The sequence below is a fragment of the Lycorma delicatula genome, chromosome 9 (assembly GCF_047948215.1).
Source record: "Lycorma delicatula isolate Av1 chromosome 9, ASM4794821v1, whole genome shotgun sequence".
In the NCBI taxonomy this organism is placed as follows: domain Eukaryota; kingdom Metazoa; phylum Arthropoda; class Insecta; order Hemiptera; family Fulgoridae; genus Lycorma; species Lycorma delicatula.
In genome coordinates, this window is record NC_134463.1 from 97,631,145 (window position 1) to 97,653,078 (window position 21,934).

The following is a 21,934-nucleotide window of genomic DNA, read 5'->3' on the forward strand; positions in this document are numbered from 1 at the left end:
GATTATTAAGAATAATTTTCTTTCAGGCATATCTACAATGAATCTAATGTAAAACAAATTATTAAAATTATTATTTAAAAGTGACTGCGAAAGATTCAATATATTAATTATGAAAGTGATAAAAAAGTATATGATAAAATAATAATCACAATTTGAAATGCTTTCCCTTTTAACATTAAAATGCGCCAACAATATGTATACAATAATTAATGCACATGCTTGCTCCTATTAATTAAGACAACAGGAGAAACCCACATAAAGAATGCCAAGATCCTCCTATACAATTTCAATGCACAAATAGGAAAGGAAAAAATGAATGAAAGAGAAGTAGGTAATTACAGAGCACACAGGAGAAGAAATAAAAATGGTTTAAGATTAATTTCTTGTGTAAATAAGAAAATGTAAGAATTATGACAATACACTTAGGAACTCCCAAAAGATGAAAACATGGAGGTCTCCGTGCAAGAGAATTGGTGTATTTCAAACTGACCACGTGGTAGTTTCCTCATATCCCTACATACAACTTCTGAAAAAAACTTGTTAGGGTTAGTCAGTTAGATACAAAATTTATCTAGATGAACTGCACTACTGTCATGAAGAGAACAAGAATGCACAACAGAATGAATAAAACAAAAAAGGAAGAAAAATAGAAAGAGATTTTTACAAGATCAATACAACCTTTATTGCAATAAAAATAAAAAAGGAATTAACTAATAGAATGAAAATCTGTTTGTTACTTGAATGGAATTCAGAAGTAACCCTTAATTAACAAAGGAATAAATAAAAGGAAATTGAAGATCGTTTATTCCAAACAGATTTACCAGAAGAAGAGAACAGATGTCCTCTTTAGATTATATTAAATTAGCAGTTACACATAGAGAATGTGTTAGTAACTGGCGTGATAAATACGTGAGTAGGATATAAGGAAAAAAGCAGAGGTGTAAGTAATTTTGAATATGAAAATTTGTCATGTGAAACTAAGAAACTTGTCTAAAATAATCTTTCTATTGTAATTATTACTTGAATTTCAAAGCTATAATAACCTTTTTCTTGTAACCCAAAAACAAAAATTTTCCAAAAAAAAATATAATCCTAAAATTCTATTATCTTTTCAATTAGTTATATTCAACCTTAATCTTAGTCGTACATAATATGGTTTGTTTTTTAGTTAAACAGAAATTTAATTCTTTTTCACTGAAATTTCAGAGAATAATACAAATAAAAACATAAAAATGTATTATAAATGCCCCTACAGTTAGTTTCAATATATGTTACCCATGCAAATACAATTTATCCCTTAGTTAAAACCCAGTAAAAATCAAGTCCAATCACAAATAAAATATAATTTTGATTGCATAATTTACCTTTCAAAGCATCAGTCACTACCTGTAAAACTTTAATTTAAATTGTTGGTTTTATACTAAATTTTTCAGGCTGTATGATAATACTTCAAATTGTTGAGACAATTGACAATTGTTGATTTTATACTGATTTCTGTAATTTGAAAAGCGATTTGGAATATATAACATTAATTTTTATAAAAGTAATGAAAAAAATTGGTTTTTATTTTGGGTTTGGAATATAATATAGGTGTAAAAGCTTTAATTTTAATAGTCCTTTAAGTAATGAAGGAAAAGAAAAAAGAAAATTTTGATAAAATTTAAAAGAGTAGAGCAAAAAGAAAACAGAATTTTTAGAGGTGGAGATTAAATTTTAAGAAAATGTTTTCTAAAAATATTCATATTCAATAAGGGAAAGAGAATATTTTTGTATGGATATTATATTATTTCATGAAATACTTTAATTGTAGATATTTTAATACATGTATGTGTTATATATTTATATACTGTACATATAAAATACATTTAATCTTTTATTTTTTTTTAAATCAATTCTTATAAGAATCATACTCCTCTGTACTATATGCTAATATATTTATTTTATTATATCAAGTTATTTTATTATTTAGGTTAAGTTTAACAAATCTGCTTAAGTAAAGTATTCTCTAAATCTATCCCCTTTAATAAAGGCTAAAATAAAAAAAGAGAATTTTTTAAAAACGTTTTTGCATTTAGGGTCTTAATTAAAAAAATTATATTCAGTTTTTATTAGTTCTATATAAGATATATAAACTTTCTACCAAGACAAATATTATTCTTAATGATTTGTTTACCTAACGTGTCAAAAAAAATATTAAAAAAACAAAAAGTTTTCATTTAAAACGTTGTGTGTGCAAATACTAGTATTTTTTTTTTTAATTTTTGGATACAACTTCAAATTTTGTAAAATAATATTAAACTTTGGGGAGTTGAAATCCGGAAATGTTCTAAAACAGAAACATAGCTATGAACAAAATTCTCAGTCAATAACCTTTGTAACTCAGATATTTCTTTTTGAAGATAAAAATGTATTGATAAAATTGCTTGGGGCTATCTGCCTACTCTTTCTGTTAAAATTACTTTTGTTGAAACTTTCATTTTTGTCACAGATAGCCTGTTTTCTTTATGCTTTTCCCTTTTTTTATTTTTGGAAGTACAAAGATATTTGTTTATTTAATTTTGACAAAAATATAAAAAAATAAATAGTGCATAAATAAGTATGCATTTTTTTCAAATTCTGTTGTCTTCTTTATTTAGTTAAGCCTATATATTAAAATAAATTACACACACTAAGATTGTTTATCATAAAAATAAGGGAATGAGAACATTTATATATGGATATTATGTTATTTCATGAAATACTTTAATTGTAAATATTTTAATACATGTATGTGTTGTATTTTATATGTACAGTATACAAATATATATTTAGTTATTTATTTATTTTTAAATCAATTCTTTTAAGAATCATACTCCTCTGTACTACATGAAAATATATTTATTTCATTATATCAACCAAAGTAGACAATAAATAAAATAGATTGACTTACCTTATTCCACTGTATATTGTTGCATGTTTCGCAGCTCAATCAGGATATTGAGAAGTTGACAGTTTAGAATTTTTATATAATTACAGTTTATTGGTTTAAAATGTTAATAATTGTAACCAGACAAATTAATAATAATAACAATGTTGATAAATAAAATAATGATAATAGTAACAATAATAAACAATTACTGAACACAAATATTAATATAGTAATTACAACCACAATAATATTCAGGATAATAGTAGTAAACATAATAATATTAATGTTAAAAACAAATAAATCAAACTCAATTTTTTAAATTTTATTTTAATTTTTAATTTAACTGAATAAAAGTTTAAAATAAAAAATAAAAAGATTATCAATTTAAATTTTTAATTAAATAAATAAATGTATCATACATTATTATATTTTATGAAGTTTGTAATGTAATTTGAGATAAACATATGAATAAATAACGCAACTGATGATGCGAGTAAATTGCGAAAGCGTTCATGCATATACAGTGGGACAAGGTAAGCTATCCTACTTTATTTATTCTGTACTACTTTGGTTGATCTAATAAAATAAATAATATATATATATATATATATATATTTTTTTTTTTTTAAATCAATCCTTTCAAAACCCATATCACCTCTGCACTAATAATATAAATTCAAATATATATATATATTCAACTTCATCCACCCAAGTACAGATGTAAGACAACTCTTACCTAAAGACAGCTTACTAAATTCCAGTTTGATTGCCTTGAGCGCTTTTGGCTATTATGCTATCTTGAAGAGGAGTTTAATTATGATTAACATATATAAAACTATAATCTTACATATTACATTATATATATATATATATATGTTTTATGTGTATGTATATATATATATATATATATATATATATATATATATATATATATATATATACACACACATAAAACAATTGATCATCATTTTGTTAAAATTTGTCAAAAGTTAAAGTTTTCAATTGTTATCTATAACAGTTTTATATATATTCATATATAATTTAAATATGTAAGATTATAGTTTTATGTATGTTAATCATAATTGTACTCCTCTTGAAGATGGCAGAATAGCTGAAAGCACTCGTGGAAATCAAATTGGAATTTGGTAAGCTGTTTTTAAAATTATATGTATTAGATATTATACCAAACAGTGTCATGTTTGAAAAACTAAACTCTTTCATTATTTGTATACTTATAATATTTCCCGAAAGTACTTTCGCAGAATTGTGCATCATCAATCATGTGATTTTTATAAAATTACATATTAAACAATTAAAAGATTAAATTGCGATCATATACAAGAGTATATTAAATAAAATATATTAAAAACAAAATAAAAAGAAACATTTAAACATGTATGTGGCCAACCAAATACTGTACTACCAGCCTTTGTACTTATTATATATTTATATATATACTATATACACAAAACTGGTTGAAGGCAATGTGACACAATGCAAAGTTACTGCCAAAAATTGCATCTAACAATAACAACTGTCCTATGTCAGGCTTCTTCATTAAACCAAAAATATTCCACAACATTGCAAATCTTGTGATATCTTTGCTCTGTTCATCGCATGGATTGGCTATAAATTGAGGTTCTAGAAAAGATCTCTAATTTGAGTCATTTGTATTCTAAATGTTACACAGGTAGTCACAGTATACAAAAAACAGAATAGATTGTGTTAAGTAACAAATTAATTTTATCCTGTCTTTTTTAACAAGGAATTATACTGTTATATGTATTTGTTCCATTGCATTTATTACATGTCTCAATTATCTGCATATCTTTCTATTACAATGTCTCTATTCTAGCACAAGAAATTTTTTTTTAAACAAGGTGTTTAAATATATAATGAGTAGATTATATCATCTCAAATAACATTCTTGAAAAAAAAATGTTTAAACTTACCACTTACATGCACCTCTAAAAATACCAGACAATGTTTTTAAGGTTCAAGATTTAGTGAAGGGAAAGCCAGGATTTTCCTTTTGAGGTGAAACCTCCATACCATATGTACCTCAGGTACATCCTGAATATCCTGTTCATAACCTGGTTCATTAGGTTGTTCATACCATGGTTCATATCCTGAAAATAAGGATATGAACATCCCTGGGTAGAAAAGAGGCAACAATTGTATGTAATGGAAACTGCTTAAACTGCTATATATATTGCAAAATGGCTAATGAATGAAGTTACTCTTTGTATAAGCAGTTCCCCCAATATATGTGCCAACAGCCTCTTCAGTTCAGTGGTAAATTCAGGGCAGTCTACTGCTCCTGAGATGGGAAACCCCCACCCCCAAAAGTGAAGAAACTTCTTCAAATAGTCAACATAGAATACAGAATAGAATACAGAAAGCAACAAAACAAAATTCTGTATTAATTGCTTTGAAAGCAATCAATACAGAAGGTTTAATTAATAATACCTTCTATTCACTTGAATTTCTTTTCTCATAACACTAGGTGAATTATATTAGATTATCTTAATGTCTATAATTAGTATTGTATTTGATGATAGTACTAGTTATAATGATAACTATAGAATTTACTTTATTTGTAGTATTGTATGTAAGGTGTAAGTTTCTTTTGACTTTTCCCATACTTCTTTGTTGTCTATAGGATTTTTCTACAAAAACAAGTTTGTTGCATAATTGAATTTTTCTGACATTTGCTGACATTATATACTGATCGAGCTTGCGAGAAGTTTCTAATAACAAGAAGGATCTCTATTAAATAGTCATTAATTGCATGCTGCCACCATTGAAGCTCCACCAAACACAAGTCCAAAATGGTTTAAATTTCCAGGAGTGCTCTTTCTTCTGTTCAAATTCCACAAAACACTATTTGAAACTAAACACCAAAACTGTTGCGAAAGCATGATTATACTTCCACTTCTCTTAAATATGCTTTCATCAACTGCTACTACAAAACCATTATCACAAATGTTTTAGGAATGCCGAATGCTTATAGGTATGACTGTCATATAATTCTTTCAGTTGGCTGTCACCAATTAAGGAACAGCAGACATAAATTTCAGAAAATAATTGATTCAATCATATTATTTTCCAAGTAATGATGTAATACATCATAAAAAAAAAACAAAAAAGCAAGTAGTGTCTCCCCTAAAAATACATAAACAACTAATTTCAAATCAGTCCTTTGAAAAAACTTATCAAAATGATGATGGTGTTGATGGTGTGATGATGGTGTTTAGTACTAATAGTTTTTTGATGATATGATTTCCATGAGGCAATATTAATTCCATACATTTTTATGAGTTAAGCTAAATAAATTGTAAAATTTTTGGAAGTCGAAGGCTTCAAAATGTAGGATCCCCTCAATATCTCTCCACCTTTTCATTATTGTTTTTAACCAACATTCTAGGAACCTAGGAGATACAGAGCAACTCAAAACATTGAGAAGTTCTAAAATTTTTAAGGTGGGTAAGTTTTAATAGCAAATATACTAGAATGTTTCTATCTTATATGGAGTAACAGACAGCAAAATAAAAAGTAGAAATCAAAAGAGTCACAATTTTATAAGATTTAGAAAATCCTTTTAATGTTTCTGATACACATAAACCAAGTGAAGAGCAAAATTCAATTCCTTTCTTTGAGAATAATGACATCAATGAAAACTGTAGCAGAAGCTCTTCCCTAACATATCTAGTACAGAATGCCAAATGATCTTAATCATATCTGTCATTTTCTAATCTGGCTTGTATGTTCGGTTGCCCATTAATGTTTTTCTTATGATATAACAAATTGGAAGGATTAGTAATGAGTGGATGTCAGAAGATTTAAATAAATGGTCAGAAAAGAAATGGAAGTTATTAAAAACAATAAATAAAATTAACTTTTTTTAAATAGAATTAGTGAAACCAACTCAAGAAAACTACAGAAAAAGCTAAAAGTAGCATTCTTTAAATCATTAAAAAAAACTTGCTAACTGTTAATTTGGCATCAGCTTTTAAAATATGAAATCTAAAGATGAATGAAGTACCATTTTGCAGGGGTTTTGTTTTAATCAGTTTAATTGGTTTTTTAAGTTGTTTTCATTAACACATTTTATTTTATTTTTTTTTAAATTTGCATTGTTCTATAAAAATGCTAACCACATTAAAAAAACATGTTCATAAGACATGTAAAGGTAAAAACCAGTCTCTTTCGAAAAATAAGAAAAGAAAAGTTACAATACTGTATCTTGTGAAACTATATTTGTATGAAGGCTGCTTGCTAGTAATTCGCTCTCTAGAATTCAAAATCATATATCATTTATTTGCGCAAAATTTTCTAACTAATTTTCTTAAATTTTTACTTGAAAATACTTTGAATATCAGAATGATACACAAGAATCAAATTTCATTACATTGTACTAATTTGATACTAAGCTTTCATGATAACAAATATGTTAAATATCATCCTTAAACCATTTATTTGGATAATATAACTTTTGGTTCAAATAATTTTCCAATTACTAGTAAATAACACAGAAAACCTTATAATGGAAATACAAAGAGAACTTCCTCCAAAAAATTAAAAAATAATCATCAAAACTGATACACTGGATAAAGAATAAAGCTTGAACAAAGATTGGAAAAAAATTATATTAAATGTAAAATAACTAACTTTCAAAAAATTAAAACTTTTTCTTTGAAAGGACCAAGGACATTTCAGAGACAATTAGCAGTACTGTTTATTAGTTGCTGGTGGCATTGTTGAATAGTACCCACAGTAATTCTGCTAAAGAATCCTGCTGATAATTAGCTTAAACAAGTCCTTTCTGAGAAATTTCAATTATTTTAAAACTGAGCCACTTAATATTAATAATTTAAAGTCAACACATTTTGTCTTGCTGATCAGTGAAAAAAAATTACAGGTTGAAATAATAACCATTTCCTTTTTATTGAAATCATTAAAAAATAACATAGAGAAATCATTAAATTTCTTACTAATCATTTAATATACCTTCCTTAGCTTCATTAAAAAATAACCTACTTCATTAAACATTATTATTACTTCATTAAAAAAATAGCAAGAAAAAATAGCATAGAGACATCAATAAATTTCTTATTTATCATTTAATAGTATACCGTCCTTAAGAAAAAAAGGCATATTTATCAAGGCATAATTTATAAGGTATATTTAATCATGGCAATGAAATAAAAATAAAGTTGAGGTAAAACATTTATCTTTATTTATTTATTTTATAATTAAAATAGGTTTATATAGCTAATTGTGGTAATTGCATTAATATTTTTATCTTGATTATACATAAATACACATAAAATTTTTATCATGTTCATAAAACTACACCTGTAAATTCTTAAATTATCTAAATTGAGTCACCACAAAATATTAAATTATATATTTTAAACATCATCATTAAATACCTCATTATAAATTCAACATTATTTCTAACAAATATCAATAATAAAATTTATATAAATCACTGCAGAATAAAAAAGTTGTTTTTTAAATAAAATATCAAAACTACTAACAAGTATGCTAAAGATTTATTTAAAATAGTAGAAGATATTGATGAATCTGTGATAGTAACATCAGTTGAAGGTAGTATTCTAAGTACCTCAAAACCATCAGACAATATAGTTTCATTTTTAAATAAATCTAAATATTTCTCTATCACTTTGAAATATTTCTGTTTCCATTCAATTCTGCTTTTAATGTTTATTAGTGCATTTTTTAAAATAAGATTTAAATTTCCTAATTGTTTTCCAGCATTATTGTAAAATTCTTGAAGCTGAAACAACAGAATAATTAGATTAAATATTAAATTTACAGTTCGTTTAATTGATTATTAGGTTAATTATATCAGTATTAGTTGGTAAAATTTTTAATTGTTATAAACCAAATCACGTCTTTCACATCGTAAGTTCACTAATGAACTCATACTTTATATCCATGACTACATTGTAAAGTATTGTACACAACAGTTTAAACTAGGTGTTTACTACCAGCTGAATATAGTTTAGTAACAAAATTATTAGCCAATTATTAGTTATTTACTGTGCTTGTTACGTAATTAGATTTTTTAAATGAATAAATATCACTTTTTAACAATGTAATTAGTAGCATGTAAATTCAAATATAATGAGATAATTAGTAAGTTTTACTTTCATTATTTGGAAATTCAATTTTCAATAGTATTTTGTTATTTTATTTTTATTTTTTTCAATTTTTATTATTATATCACTTTAATTTAAAAAATAACAATCATACACTTTTATTTACCTTAGAGAAATCTTTTTCCTTCACAATTATTTCACTGAGCGATTTGAAAAATGATGCTAAGATCTGTTTTGCTGCACTGAAAAAAAAAATTGTATTAATAAATAAACCAACAAATGCAATAAGTGAACAGAACTTGCCAGTTGTATACCTTTTAATCCTAAGATCACCTTCATTGTTAATTGTTATACGAGAATAACTAATTAGTATTAATTATACTTCAAACATATCAGATAATAAAGTTTAACTTTTTAATAAGTCTAAATATTTTTCTAAAACTTAGTACATCTCTTCCGTTTTCTACGCATGAGTATTAAGCAGGGTCAGGCCTTAAAATTCACTTCAGCAACTACCCTATTAGGGAGGTGGGCTAAAATTCATTTCAGTTTAAGTCAAAAGGGGGTGAATGACAAATAATTGAACAAAAAAGGACATCTTTTCAATGAGCTTCTGCCCATCAATAATCGTTAATTCCATTAACAGGAGCAGAATGCAGCCCTACCATCTACATCCCATGAATATCTGTCATTCCTTACACGTAACCAGCCAGATCATTAGAATTATCCAGCAGCATAGGCTGGGTATCCATACATTGTAATTTATAGGGAGTAGGGGGAGTATGAACCCTCCAATATCCTTGCATTCCTTCCTGTAAAATGAAGATATTCTTATTATTGATCCATTTTGTATTTTTTCAGTGAATTTTTGGAAATATTTCCATGAGTTCTATTTTAAAGACACCACTTTTAATACAATACATAAGTAAACTACAATTATCTTATCTATAAACAGAATAAATGAAAAGTTATCCATTCCATAAATGGAGAAAAAAAAACATGGAAAGCAGTGTATAAAAAAATTGAATTTAAAAAACAAATAAATATTAATTAATCTCACATCTTACTGTACTTTTGTTGTAATAAATGTTATAAGTGTTCTCCATTTGCAGCTACATATGCATCAACAAGTTTATTTATGCTAGCAGCCACATTTTTAAGGGTAATGCTGATATGGAATATTTTGAATTGGTGATCTATTTGAGTCATCAATCAATTTGCAAGGATTATTACTGAATTCCAAAGAAAAAATCTGTGGAAGATAAATCTGGCAACCTATGTGGCTATAAACCGCGGAAAATAACTTTCTTTCTAAAGAACTTCCATGTCGTAGCAACATTGTGTTATTTGTTGTGGACTTCTGTGCCATCTTGCTACAAGCAGCAATCATATTTATTCTCTTATAGCAATGCTATAAAGTTAATTATAATCTGCTAGTAATGTTCAGATGTTATTGTTCCTGCAAAAAATGTTGGATCCACTATTCTCTATACAAAGGTACATTTCTTTCTAAATAAACAAATGTAAGTAAGAATTACTTTAATATTTTCTTCTTTGGTGGAGTTATTTTTAATTTTAATATAGTCATAAATATAAATACAAAATTTTATTCTATTTTATTATATTATTATTTAAGATAATGTTTTATATTTGTTTTAATTTATATTAAATATTAGGAAATTAATTATATACACAATAAGGTTCTTCGTGCTTCGAATTTGAAAAATCAGTATTATTGATACTAAATTATGTTATCTTACAATAACAATAAGTTGCATCCACACTTGTGTCTGTATTATAATATCGATGTTACCTTCTCATTGCGCATATCTGTTTCATCTCTTAATATGACAGGAAAATATTGACAATCAACCAATCCTGATATAAATATATACATTGGCTTCAATCATTGTACTTCAATAAGCTTCTGGAAAAATCTAGATGTCCTTCATATTCAATCCTTTGTTAAAAGATTTGTTCACCTAGTAAGATTTATTTTTGCAAGATATATTTGTTTTAAGAATAAATGTAAATAATAACTTCATTATTTAGACAAAAAGTGTTAAAGCAATTAAAATTGTTGAAGTATAATTATACTCTTATTAAAACAGTTGTATGAACTAAAAATAAAATTTTTGTCTAAATTACATTGTTCACTGAAGAATAATAAAATATTTAAGCAGCAAAATAGTTATTGTTATAGTTTTAAAACTATATTAGGGCATGCACTTGTGCAATCATAGTTCTGCAGTTGCATCAGTTAAGGTATTTCTTTTCTTATTGTGATGATGTATATTTCCCCACTCACAAACTTTCTTTCTTTTTTTTTTATACAATACCACTCAAATTAATTGGAACACTGAATGAAAAACAGCAAATTTCCCTTAATATACAATTTATTAACAATAAAGAGTGCAGACCCATCCCTTGTTCTACATTATCTCTTGATAACATTTAGACTTTGATTCAACCAGTTTTTCACATGGTTTTTTCATGAAACCATATCTTGATTATTGAAGAAATCAAAAAGATTTTTGTCATACGGCAAGTTTTTGCTTACAAATTGACCACAGATTCTTGATTGAATTACCAGACTGCAGAAGAACTTATACCATTTTTCATATGAAAAAGGTAGCTTATGAAAAGATGTCATTCCTGACTGGAATTTGAACACGAGTCCTCTGCACAAAATGTTGAGACGCAACCTACTCAGCCATAGTCGGCTGTCCTTTACTAGATTAAAGATACGTATTTATCAAAATTCATCATTCTTTCTATTATAACGATGGTATTGGTCCATGAACAGCCCCAAAACATTTTCTTTGGAGGATTTTTATATTTACAGGATATGAGAAGATGATGTAACCTCATTTGGACTTATACATACAAATTTTACTTCATGTCCCTGAACTTCAGAATGTGATTCATCAGAAAAGAGAACTCTTTTTCATTATTCTACTGCATACTCTTTATAGGTTTTAGTTCATTCTAGATGTTTATTGCGTATTATTACAAAAAGCAGTTCTTTTTTTATTACTGGTATGCTCTCCATCCAATTTCCCAGAGTCTTCATTTATTAGTATATGCATGGATATATTCACCAATTGTTCTCATTTCTTTACTTAACTCTAGAGCAGATAACCTAAAATCCTTTTGCCTTTTCTAATCAATAACTGGTCTATTTGGGGAGTGGTTTCCTTTAATGACAACATTCTTGGTCTTTTTTGGGAGAAAAAGAAATAGTATTTTCAAACTGCTTTAAAATTTTGTTTACAGTAGCCACCTTCCTTACATTCCTCAGCAATCATCCTCTGTGACATGCTTGTATGATGGAATAAAATAATAATTCTTCTAAATTTTTGAGGTGTTGGGTCCATCTTGTTTTGACAATAAATTACACAAGGTAAAATCTATTGCACTATAATATGGTATATTTGACAAAAAACTGACAAAATACAGCAAACAATATAAGAAATACTAAACTTATGCATGAAGTAACTCTCTGAGAATTTATGTGTAACAAAAACATCTGGTAAGAGCAGCTGCAGTGTTGCCACTGTCTGTTACAAAAATGTAGCAAAATTCTCATAGTTCCAATTAATTTGAGTGGTTCTGTACAACAAATACTTTTTTTATATACTGTTTACACAATAATGCAAACTGAAAACAGTTTTTACACAATGATAAACTTCTGGAGTATATTATGTCTAAGCTAAAAATACAAAAAAAAAACATTTTATCAACCATATGGAATCAATCAAAAAACTTTTAAAAACCGTACTGTATCTGTAAGAAAGAAAAGGAATACAATATTTGTTTTTAAAGAATTGTACTACTTATTTAAGGTTACCCACAGATGTTTTAATGTTTATACACTTATACTGAAAGGTATACAATTGCTGTCCTGTTTCAAAAGTATTTAAGAAAAGGGTCTTTGCATACAGTTTCTCAAAGAATATCAGTCAATAAGAAAAATAAAAATTAAAACCATATATGACCTGAAAGTAGTAGTAATATTAAAAGGAGTTGAAGCTAAAACTAAATTCAAGCTAGGATGGAGAAATCAAAAGAGGGAAATCTTGCATAAGGGCACGCACATAACAATAAATTTCAATTAATTATACAAATATGATGTGCTTTTCTGTAGTTGATATTTACTAATATTGAATGCACTTATACTATCATGACAACTTTAGATTGAAATATATGTATCATTAAAACATTCCTGTTGCTCATAAATTTATTTTATTATATTAATAACAATTACAACTAATTTGACTAAATATTTAAGATGAATTTTGATGTAAACTGATTGAAAATAATATTTACTTATTAGTATTGATTAGTTTTATTGCTATCACATCATGTTATCTTATATAATGGAATAATTACATTCCCCAAAAATTATAATGAAGTATATTAATCTGAATAATCAATTTATTATAATATATTCTATTCAAAATTGGAATATATTTCTAGAAAATATAATATTTTCTACTTGAAAGCATGAAATAAATTTTGAAAAAGGTTACTTACTTGTTCTGAAATAATTTGTAGTTTTCTATAACAAATTCTATTGCAACTTCTGTGTTATGCTGGTGGGTCAATATTGAATGGAACACATACTTATAATCTTGTTGTCTTATATCAAGAGGTGGTTTCATATTTGTCAACATAGAGAGGTATCTGAAATTTAATAAAATCATTAACAATCTTCAATTTCAATATTTCATAATTCTTATATACTAATTTATATGCCATTCAGAATGGCTACAGGTAACCTGATACAAGACAACAATTGCTTAGAAAAATATATAGCTATTCCTAATAACAAGCATGCTATATCAAGTTTTCTAGAAAGTAAGGAATGATGGGGTTTCCCAGTGGCTTCTTCGCTGAATTGAATATACTGAAGCATGTATAGGCATGTCAGAACTCTAAAATGCATCTAATATTCAACAAACAAGTAACACCTTCAAATTATTCACTAAAAGCAGTTAAAAATTTTAAATAATGTATCTCATTGAAGGGAAATTACTAGTTCTACTTGTACCTTAGATTCTTTACGTGCAACATGATCATAATAAAATCTGAAGAGATGATATAAAATATGATGTAAATTATTGTTTACATAGTTTTCATTCACTAGAAGAATTATTATATCTATAATAGAGATCAATTTTGTTTTAGTTTATTAAATCATAAACAGATTTGCATTAATGGTAAGGGAATACAAAAGTAAATATTCAAAATTTAAGTTTTATTTATAACTAGCTCTCCAAAGTATAACCATAACCAATTATAACCATATTAATATTTTTCATAGTGGTCTACCTTTTTATTTTATGTTTTTTTAGTCAAGTAACCAGAGGCAAGTGAAACCAGTCACATACACAGTAGCAATGGCAGTAGCCATGTTGATTGAGTCACACATTTTAATAAATAATTTTTCAATTAAATAGTTTTTAATTTTTAGATAAAATTTCTGAATAAATGTGATCTGTTAGATCAAGAGTGTACTGGATGGATGCAAAAGTTAGCCTTCAACCTACTAACAAATACCCTGTCTGACTTTTGAAAATCAGTTGATTGTTTGCAGAGATATTATAAAAACATCCTATTGCAACTCCCAAAACAGCGCCGCAGGGGCTCCCCATTTGTTACCAGGTCACATACCTCACCACTTTAGCCTCACACACAGTCCCCACAGGAAGCCCCGTTATTATTAAACAGAAATTCTTTAAATTTATTTAATATTATTTTATTTAATGTAAATTTAATTCTATTAATTTTGTAATACATTCAGTTCAAACCCAGCACACAGAGTGATGGAGACTGATAGTTCATTAATTTAATTGATTAAAGTTTATGCTTCAACCAGCAAATTTTGCACTACTACATATATATATAAATTGAAAGAACTTGATCAACCTAAGTACAGAACAATAAATAAAGTAGGATGACACTTACCTTATTTTATCATATATACAAAAACGTTTTCATTAATTTCTCGCAACTTCAGTTGTAAATCATTTTTTTAAATAGTTCACATCAAATTATATATTACACATAAACATTATCAAGAATAATATATATATATATATATATATATATATATATATATATATATTACAACAAAAACTTTGTTAATTTTTTTTTTTTTTTTAATTTAAATTATAATAATCAATAATTTGAAGTTACAAATTGAAATTAAAATTAAATGTATTTAACATTAAAAATTACATATATAAAAATATGACATCAATTGATAAAAATATTAAAATTAATAATAAATAAATAGGATGCAATAAAATACATGTGGTCTGGCTAGCAAATGTTACATTACTGTACAGATTTGAAATAGATTGAATTGTACACTAACAATGTCTGAAAAAGTGCTGCCATCTAGTGCAGCTTTTAAATCATGTCAACCTCATACCTGTTTGTAGGTTGATCAAATTAAATCTACTTTTGTATTTATATATATAAAATCTCAATAAAATGTCTAAATCCCTTTTATTTGGATTAATTTATATTTTTTGATTTCTAATATTTCCAAATTTGTTTGAATATCAGGTATTGAATGTTTATTACTAATAAGATGATCAGAAACATTAGGGAAACCCAGTTTTCCATTTTTATAATATCTAAAATGTTCAGAAGATCTATTTTTGAAAGATCTAGTAGTTTTTCCTGTATAAATATGGTCACAGTCATTACATTTTATTTAATAAATTCTACCCAAATAGTATAAACCATGTGAATCAGTATGTTTACTGTTTTTGAAATATTTTACTATACGGATATTGTTTGTCTGATACACAGGGTTAAATTTATTTTTTTCATAAACCTTTGTTACATTTTCAAAATTGTTATCAGTATATACATATTTTAAATATAAATTGTCAATTTTTTCTGTATCATTTATTGGTATTAAACATGTATTATTGTTAATTTTTAATATTTTTTTATATATATTATCAATTAAAGATTCACTATAACCATTATATATAACAATTTGTTTTATAAATCTAATTCTTTGATTAATTTATTTTTATTATCATTATATTTTGTGTAATTAATTGCTCTACTAACCATGTTTTTTATGTACTATGTATATGTATATGTATTTTGTGTGACCACAGATGATTTGAATATATATGTATTGTGGTTTTACTGTTTGTGGGTTATCTATATACTGAAGTTACAAAATGATTATTTTTATTATTAATTTTGATACTAACATCTAAGTAATTTACTGTCTTATTTATATTAATTTTAAAAGTAAATTTCAACCCATTATAGTATGAGTTTAATTTGATCAAAATTATTAGATGTTCATTACATATAATGGATTTATAGACCACAAAAATATCATTAACTTACCTGGTCTGTATGATTTATTTCTATCAAAAAATAAATGACCCCACTAAAAGTTTTGTAAATAAGTGTAATCCAAAGCACTCTGCAGTTTAGAAGTATGTACTTTTTTACCTTGGTTTCCAATTGCAGTTCTTAAATTTTTTACAAAAATATTTAATATCAGAATTACCTAACATTGATTACATTAAATGAATATATATATATATATATATATATATATATATATATATATCAATTCAATCCAATAGCAAGTAATGGTAATGACAAGAAGAAAGAAAAGTATCTTTAATTATTTATAAAAACAATGTAATTTTTCTTTTTTATAAGTACCATTTAAATTATCTGTAAAAACACACTACAAAACTCTAAGAAGAATATCCTGTATAATATAAAAAATAATTATCAAAGTTTGTCCATTTGGTGAAAAGTAAACGTGGAATATATACAAAAAGGGAAAAATATTTGTACATATAAATCAAATCAAGAACCATTTTCTTTTTTAAAACTGATTAAGAATTTAAACCAATGAACCCTAGAAATGTTATTGCAATACCATCTTGCCAAAAAAATATCAGAAAAGAAAAGCAACTATAACTTGCACAAAATTAATAAGAATTTTTAAATTAATTGTTAATTATTCACAATAAATTTAAATGCCATAAAATAATATTACTGACTTTTTTATAATTCCTGGATCAGTTGAACATCCTAGCCCCTGTAAAATTTCAAACTTTTCAGAAGAAACATCAGATTTTTTATAATAATTCCAGAGATCATTCCATGATTGTTCAGTACCATATTTTACCCCTGTACAAAAAACTGATATTCTTGTTTCCGGAATTAATCTGGAAAAAGGAAATAAAATTAACATTAATAAATATTTATATGTAATTTTTTTAAATCCTAAATATATTTTAAAATTGTTTAGTATCCAAGTAAACTTAAATTTATTTGTTCAGAAGGCAGACATATTATGAAATAATAAATTAACAAAATTGTACGGTGGGTATGGATTTAATAATTATTTCTACTTTTTTCAATACATAACAATTCATCAAATGATGTGAAAAATTTGAAAACAGTTTTAGAGAAAAAAATGTCTGTTGAAGAATCTTATGACAACAATTTTCTATCTATACAGTTATTTGGAAGGATTTACCAAAATAGCCATTTTAATTTCTTTTTGCAAACCACAAAAAAAATTAATGAAAAACTGGAAAAGCAATGATTGAAATTTATTGATCTGAAGATGATGATAATGATGATATATTCATAACTAATCAATTGCCAATATTATTCATAACCATTATTTTATTAATTAATTATTTTTTTATTGAACTAGACATATTTTATGTAATTATGACTCACGTTACAGAGTAGCAACATTATAGAGTAAGATGTTCTCTTTACATGATGGAATTGAAATTTATTTAATTTGCTTTATCATTAACATTTCACTGCTTTTTTTTAATCAGAACAGTATTTCTGAGAATCTATGCAGCTTATTTATTAGTGTACTATATACATATATATTAGTAGACTAAATAGTAATTAGTGTAAAACAGAAACATAAATAGTAATTCTTTTATACAATTACAGATGGATGATTACTATACAGGTATCACAAACAGTGAACAATTAAAACTTTACATTTACCAAAGAGTAATGCTCTAGCTCACAATAATTTGGTATTATTTTAATTTTTCATCAGCAGTCATTTTATTTTAGCAGTGTAGTAGATAAAAGAATAAGAAATAATAAAGTGATTACTAAATTGGAAAAGCAAACAAGAATTTCAGATAAGTGTGTACATTTTATTTTATTGAGAAAGAGATATATACAACAAAAAAATTTTAAATTAGAATTTCTTATCTTGACATTTGAGTTAAGAAACTTGATTAATAAAAACAAGATGCATAAGCAGAATACAGAGTTATGAAGTAAAATGTATGAGATATAGAATTGAAATGACAATAAACAGTAAAATTGGTAACAAAATATTGAAGAGAAGTTGAGTAAAAGGAGCTCTTGTTTAGATAGAAAAATCAATGTGTAAATGGTATGAACATGTAAAGATAATTGGGAAGAGAGGATGTATAAAATTGAAATGAGAATGTCTACTGCCTAAGGGACAATTGGTAGAAAGAAGTAGAAAAGTGTGTTAGGTGTGAGAAGAGGTGAATAGTGAATCAGAACTGGTGATAGGAAGACAAAAGGAATGTTCAAAATAGAACTGGCCAACGGCCAGAACATGTCCACTTTACATGATGAATTGTAATTTATTTAATTTGCCTTACATTAACATTTTTCTGCATTTTTATTTATCAGAACAGTATTTCTGAGAATCTATGCAGCTTATTTATTTTTTTGTTCTTTACAGATTAGGTTATTTCTTTGATTCTCATTTTACTGATAAAATTTATATTTTTTTATATTTATATATAAGATTTTTATCAAGAAGAATATAATTTGTTTTTTGTTTTTTTTTTACACAAATATTTTCTGTTTGTTTTACTCACAAATCTCATATTTCCATGTTCTATATTTTGTTCAGAATAAAAATAAAATCATAATAAAATAAACAAAACACACCTTTTGTATAGCAATGATTATATTGCAGTGGATGGGCATTGTATTTATATGAATATAAAAATAAAAAAATTATACCAGAGGGCATTGGAGTAATGCAATAATACAATTTACTCACTCATTACTTTAAAACCAAAATAATAAAATCATTATTAAAAAAATTAATATAAAAAATATAATGAAAAGAACCAAAATTTGGTTGATCATCTAATTCTGTTTATTCTTTATTGGGTTGTATACGTAGAATTTCCCAAAGAATTTCTTATGAAGTTGTTTTTTTTTTAGTTATTTTTTGTTTTATTTTATATTGTGAGTCTTTTAATTTAAATTATTTTTGTTATTTTCAGTTTGATGTTTGATGCAATCACAAATAGTCTGCTCTTCAACTTGGGAAAATAAAATAATATACTCATGAATCTGTAATAATAATGGCAGTAAAAATAAAATTACTGAGAGTTTAATCTAAATAGACCCGGCAGATCTCTGGCAAATTGGTAACAACTTTAATTTGAAATGTCCCAGGTTAAAATACCATTAAGTCCTGTTATTTATAGAATAGTAAAACTCCTATGTCCTGTGTAAGACGGTAAGCTGCTTTAATCTATGCTAGTAGCTAGATCGCCTATTCTCACCGCCCACCGATTTCCTTATTCTTTATTACTTCTTCATCATTATTGGATATACTGTGGATGCAGTACATCCACAATACTATGTGATTACATTCACAGTATTGCTTGGTTCTTCAGGCTGAGAATGCCAACATATGAGGAGCCAGTATATTCTTGGTAAGCAGTTTGGAAACTGACTTCTTTAAATAGGTCACTGGACTCTGTTCTATACCTACAGCTGCAGAAAAAGTCAAATGACTGAAATTTTTATTTTATAAACTGAGCATCTTAATTCCACTCAAAAATAAAAAAGACAAAATAAAATTCTATACTATATTCCAAACAAAACCTTCAAACTGATTTGTTAAATTATAATTATTAAAAGAAAATAATTAAATGATATCTATTTAAAAGTAAACACACTGATTGCAGCATTAACAAAACACCTGTTAATATTATCATGTTACTTGAAAAGTAACAAATTCAGTAAAATTAATTGTCAATATAAAAATAAATCATATAAATATAATACTTACTCATATGCTGTTGGTTTAGCAACCCATTCTTCAAATTCTTTCCCTATATCTTTCTTACACTCACTAAAATTCACTTCACAAGCAAATTGGAAAATAGTATTAAATAATAACTTAACAGTATGAGTTATACCTTCTTCTTCAATATTTAAAATATAATTATAAACTGGTTTCAATAAATAATGAACATATTCCTGGAAAAATTAATCATTTAAAATCTGAAAATTAATTTTATACTTTTTTTTATTTGACACTATAAAATTATACTTCTATGAAACTCTCTAGATAAAATTTCTGAAATCAAAGCCCTTTTATCCTTCAACTTCAGATGCCTTAACTCATTCATTCCAAATATTTCACTGGTTTTATTTTTATAAAAAAGTAATTTTATAAGAATTTTTTGTATCACCAGGTTAGTAAGTGGTCTCACGCGTCTATATTTCCTTTTTTTGCTATATGAAAAAATGTGCCATTAAATAAAAAATAAATAAAAATTTATTTTTGAAATATAAATAAAATGACTAATTTTGTAAAAATCTGTAAAAAGAAAATCTTTTTAAATCAAAATTCAACTCGTGTATTTTTTATACTGTAGTTGATGGTACCCATTATTAGGAGTTAGTTAATTATGTAACACTTAGTATTTAGGTGAATAGTGAGTCGGATCTATATTGTATTTATTCATATGGCCTGATTTTTTTTTAAATTTAGTCTGTAAATTTCATATGGATTTTCAAGCGAATCAGTTAATAAGGGACCAATCTGATTAATAAGGGAGTTTCAGTGGGAGGGCGGGCCAACTTTCCTCTAAATTTTGGGAGTCTCCTGAATATGATTCTGCAATGTTTATATTCATTTGTATGTATGTTTGTATAAGATTTTTTTGTCTGCTCTAACGGATGCTAATCTTAACCGATTTTGAATAAATTTGGGTAGGATGATGTAAACATAATAAAAATAGAACCCTATTGATTTTCAAGCGAATCGGTTCACAGAAACTGGAGTTAGAGGCAAAAAAACTGGGTCTTTCATTCACCATAAGCACAACACAGTCTCCGATGGGAATCTCAGGATCACCTATCAGAAAAGAGGCGGCATGGAACCTACCTGAGCCACACGGGTATCAACAGAACACGTTAATCCGCATACTGACTTAACTCAGCTTGATCTAACCTAAACTAATCTGTCTGGCCTATACCTCCTCCTGGACTTGAAGTGATTTTGATGCTTACTGAAAATCAAGATATCTTTATTAAAGTTGAAAGTTTAACATATAAAATAGTTTTCTTCGTAATTTGGAGGTATTGTGTTATTTTATGGTTCCACATATAAAGATTTGCAGGTTTTCATATTTTTTAATTATAAATATTTTCAATTTATTTTTAATCCAGTCAATACTCTTTTGTAGTCAAACACATTTTAAATAATTTATTTAAAAGTTAATTCAGAAATTTTCTTAAATGCCCCAAAATGATTATATAACTATTATTCAATTTTATTTTATTATCATACAACTACTTTTAGTTTTGTAAATTATTTCTTTATAAAAGAAAAATTATTAACCTGATAACTACAAACTAATATAGAATGAATTAAATAAAATAATTTTTCTATGAAACTGACAGATCACATACTAATATTTAAATTTGAATGAGAACAATTTTCTCTAACTGCAGAAAGAGGATGGATAAGGTAAAGTTGATTGTAGTTAGAATGTGTTTTAACTCAAATCAACAGCATTTTTTAAACAATTTTCTCTAACTGCAGAAAGAGGATGGATAAGGT

At 25.9% G+C, this 21,934-nt stretch overlaps 1 protein-coding gene across 1 annotated transcript in view; it reads right to left on the reverse strand.

Moving 5' to 3' along the window:
- Window positions 1-8,218: 8,218 nt before the first annotated feature.
- LOC142330023 (aminopeptidase N-like) overlaps window positions 8,219-21,934 on the reverse strand; it is a 44,478-nt gene continuing 30,762 nt past the window's right edge. Inside the window, exons 10-14 of the mRNA XM_075375032.1 lie at window positions 20,153-20,343; window positions 17,097-17,264; window positions 13,573-13,722; window positions 9,203-9,278; window positions 8,219-8,711 (exon numbers count right to left, since the gene is read on the reverse strand). Coding sequence (XP_075231147.1) covers window positions 8,400-8,711; window positions 9,203-9,278; window positions 13,573-13,722; window positions 17,097-17,264; window positions 20,153-20,343 — 897 coding nt within the window. The 3' untranslated portion in view covers window positions 8,219-8,399. The remainder of the gene's footprint in view (window positions 8,712-9,202; window positions 9,279-13,572; window positions 13,723-17,096; window positions 17,265-20,152; window positions 20,344-21,934) is intronic.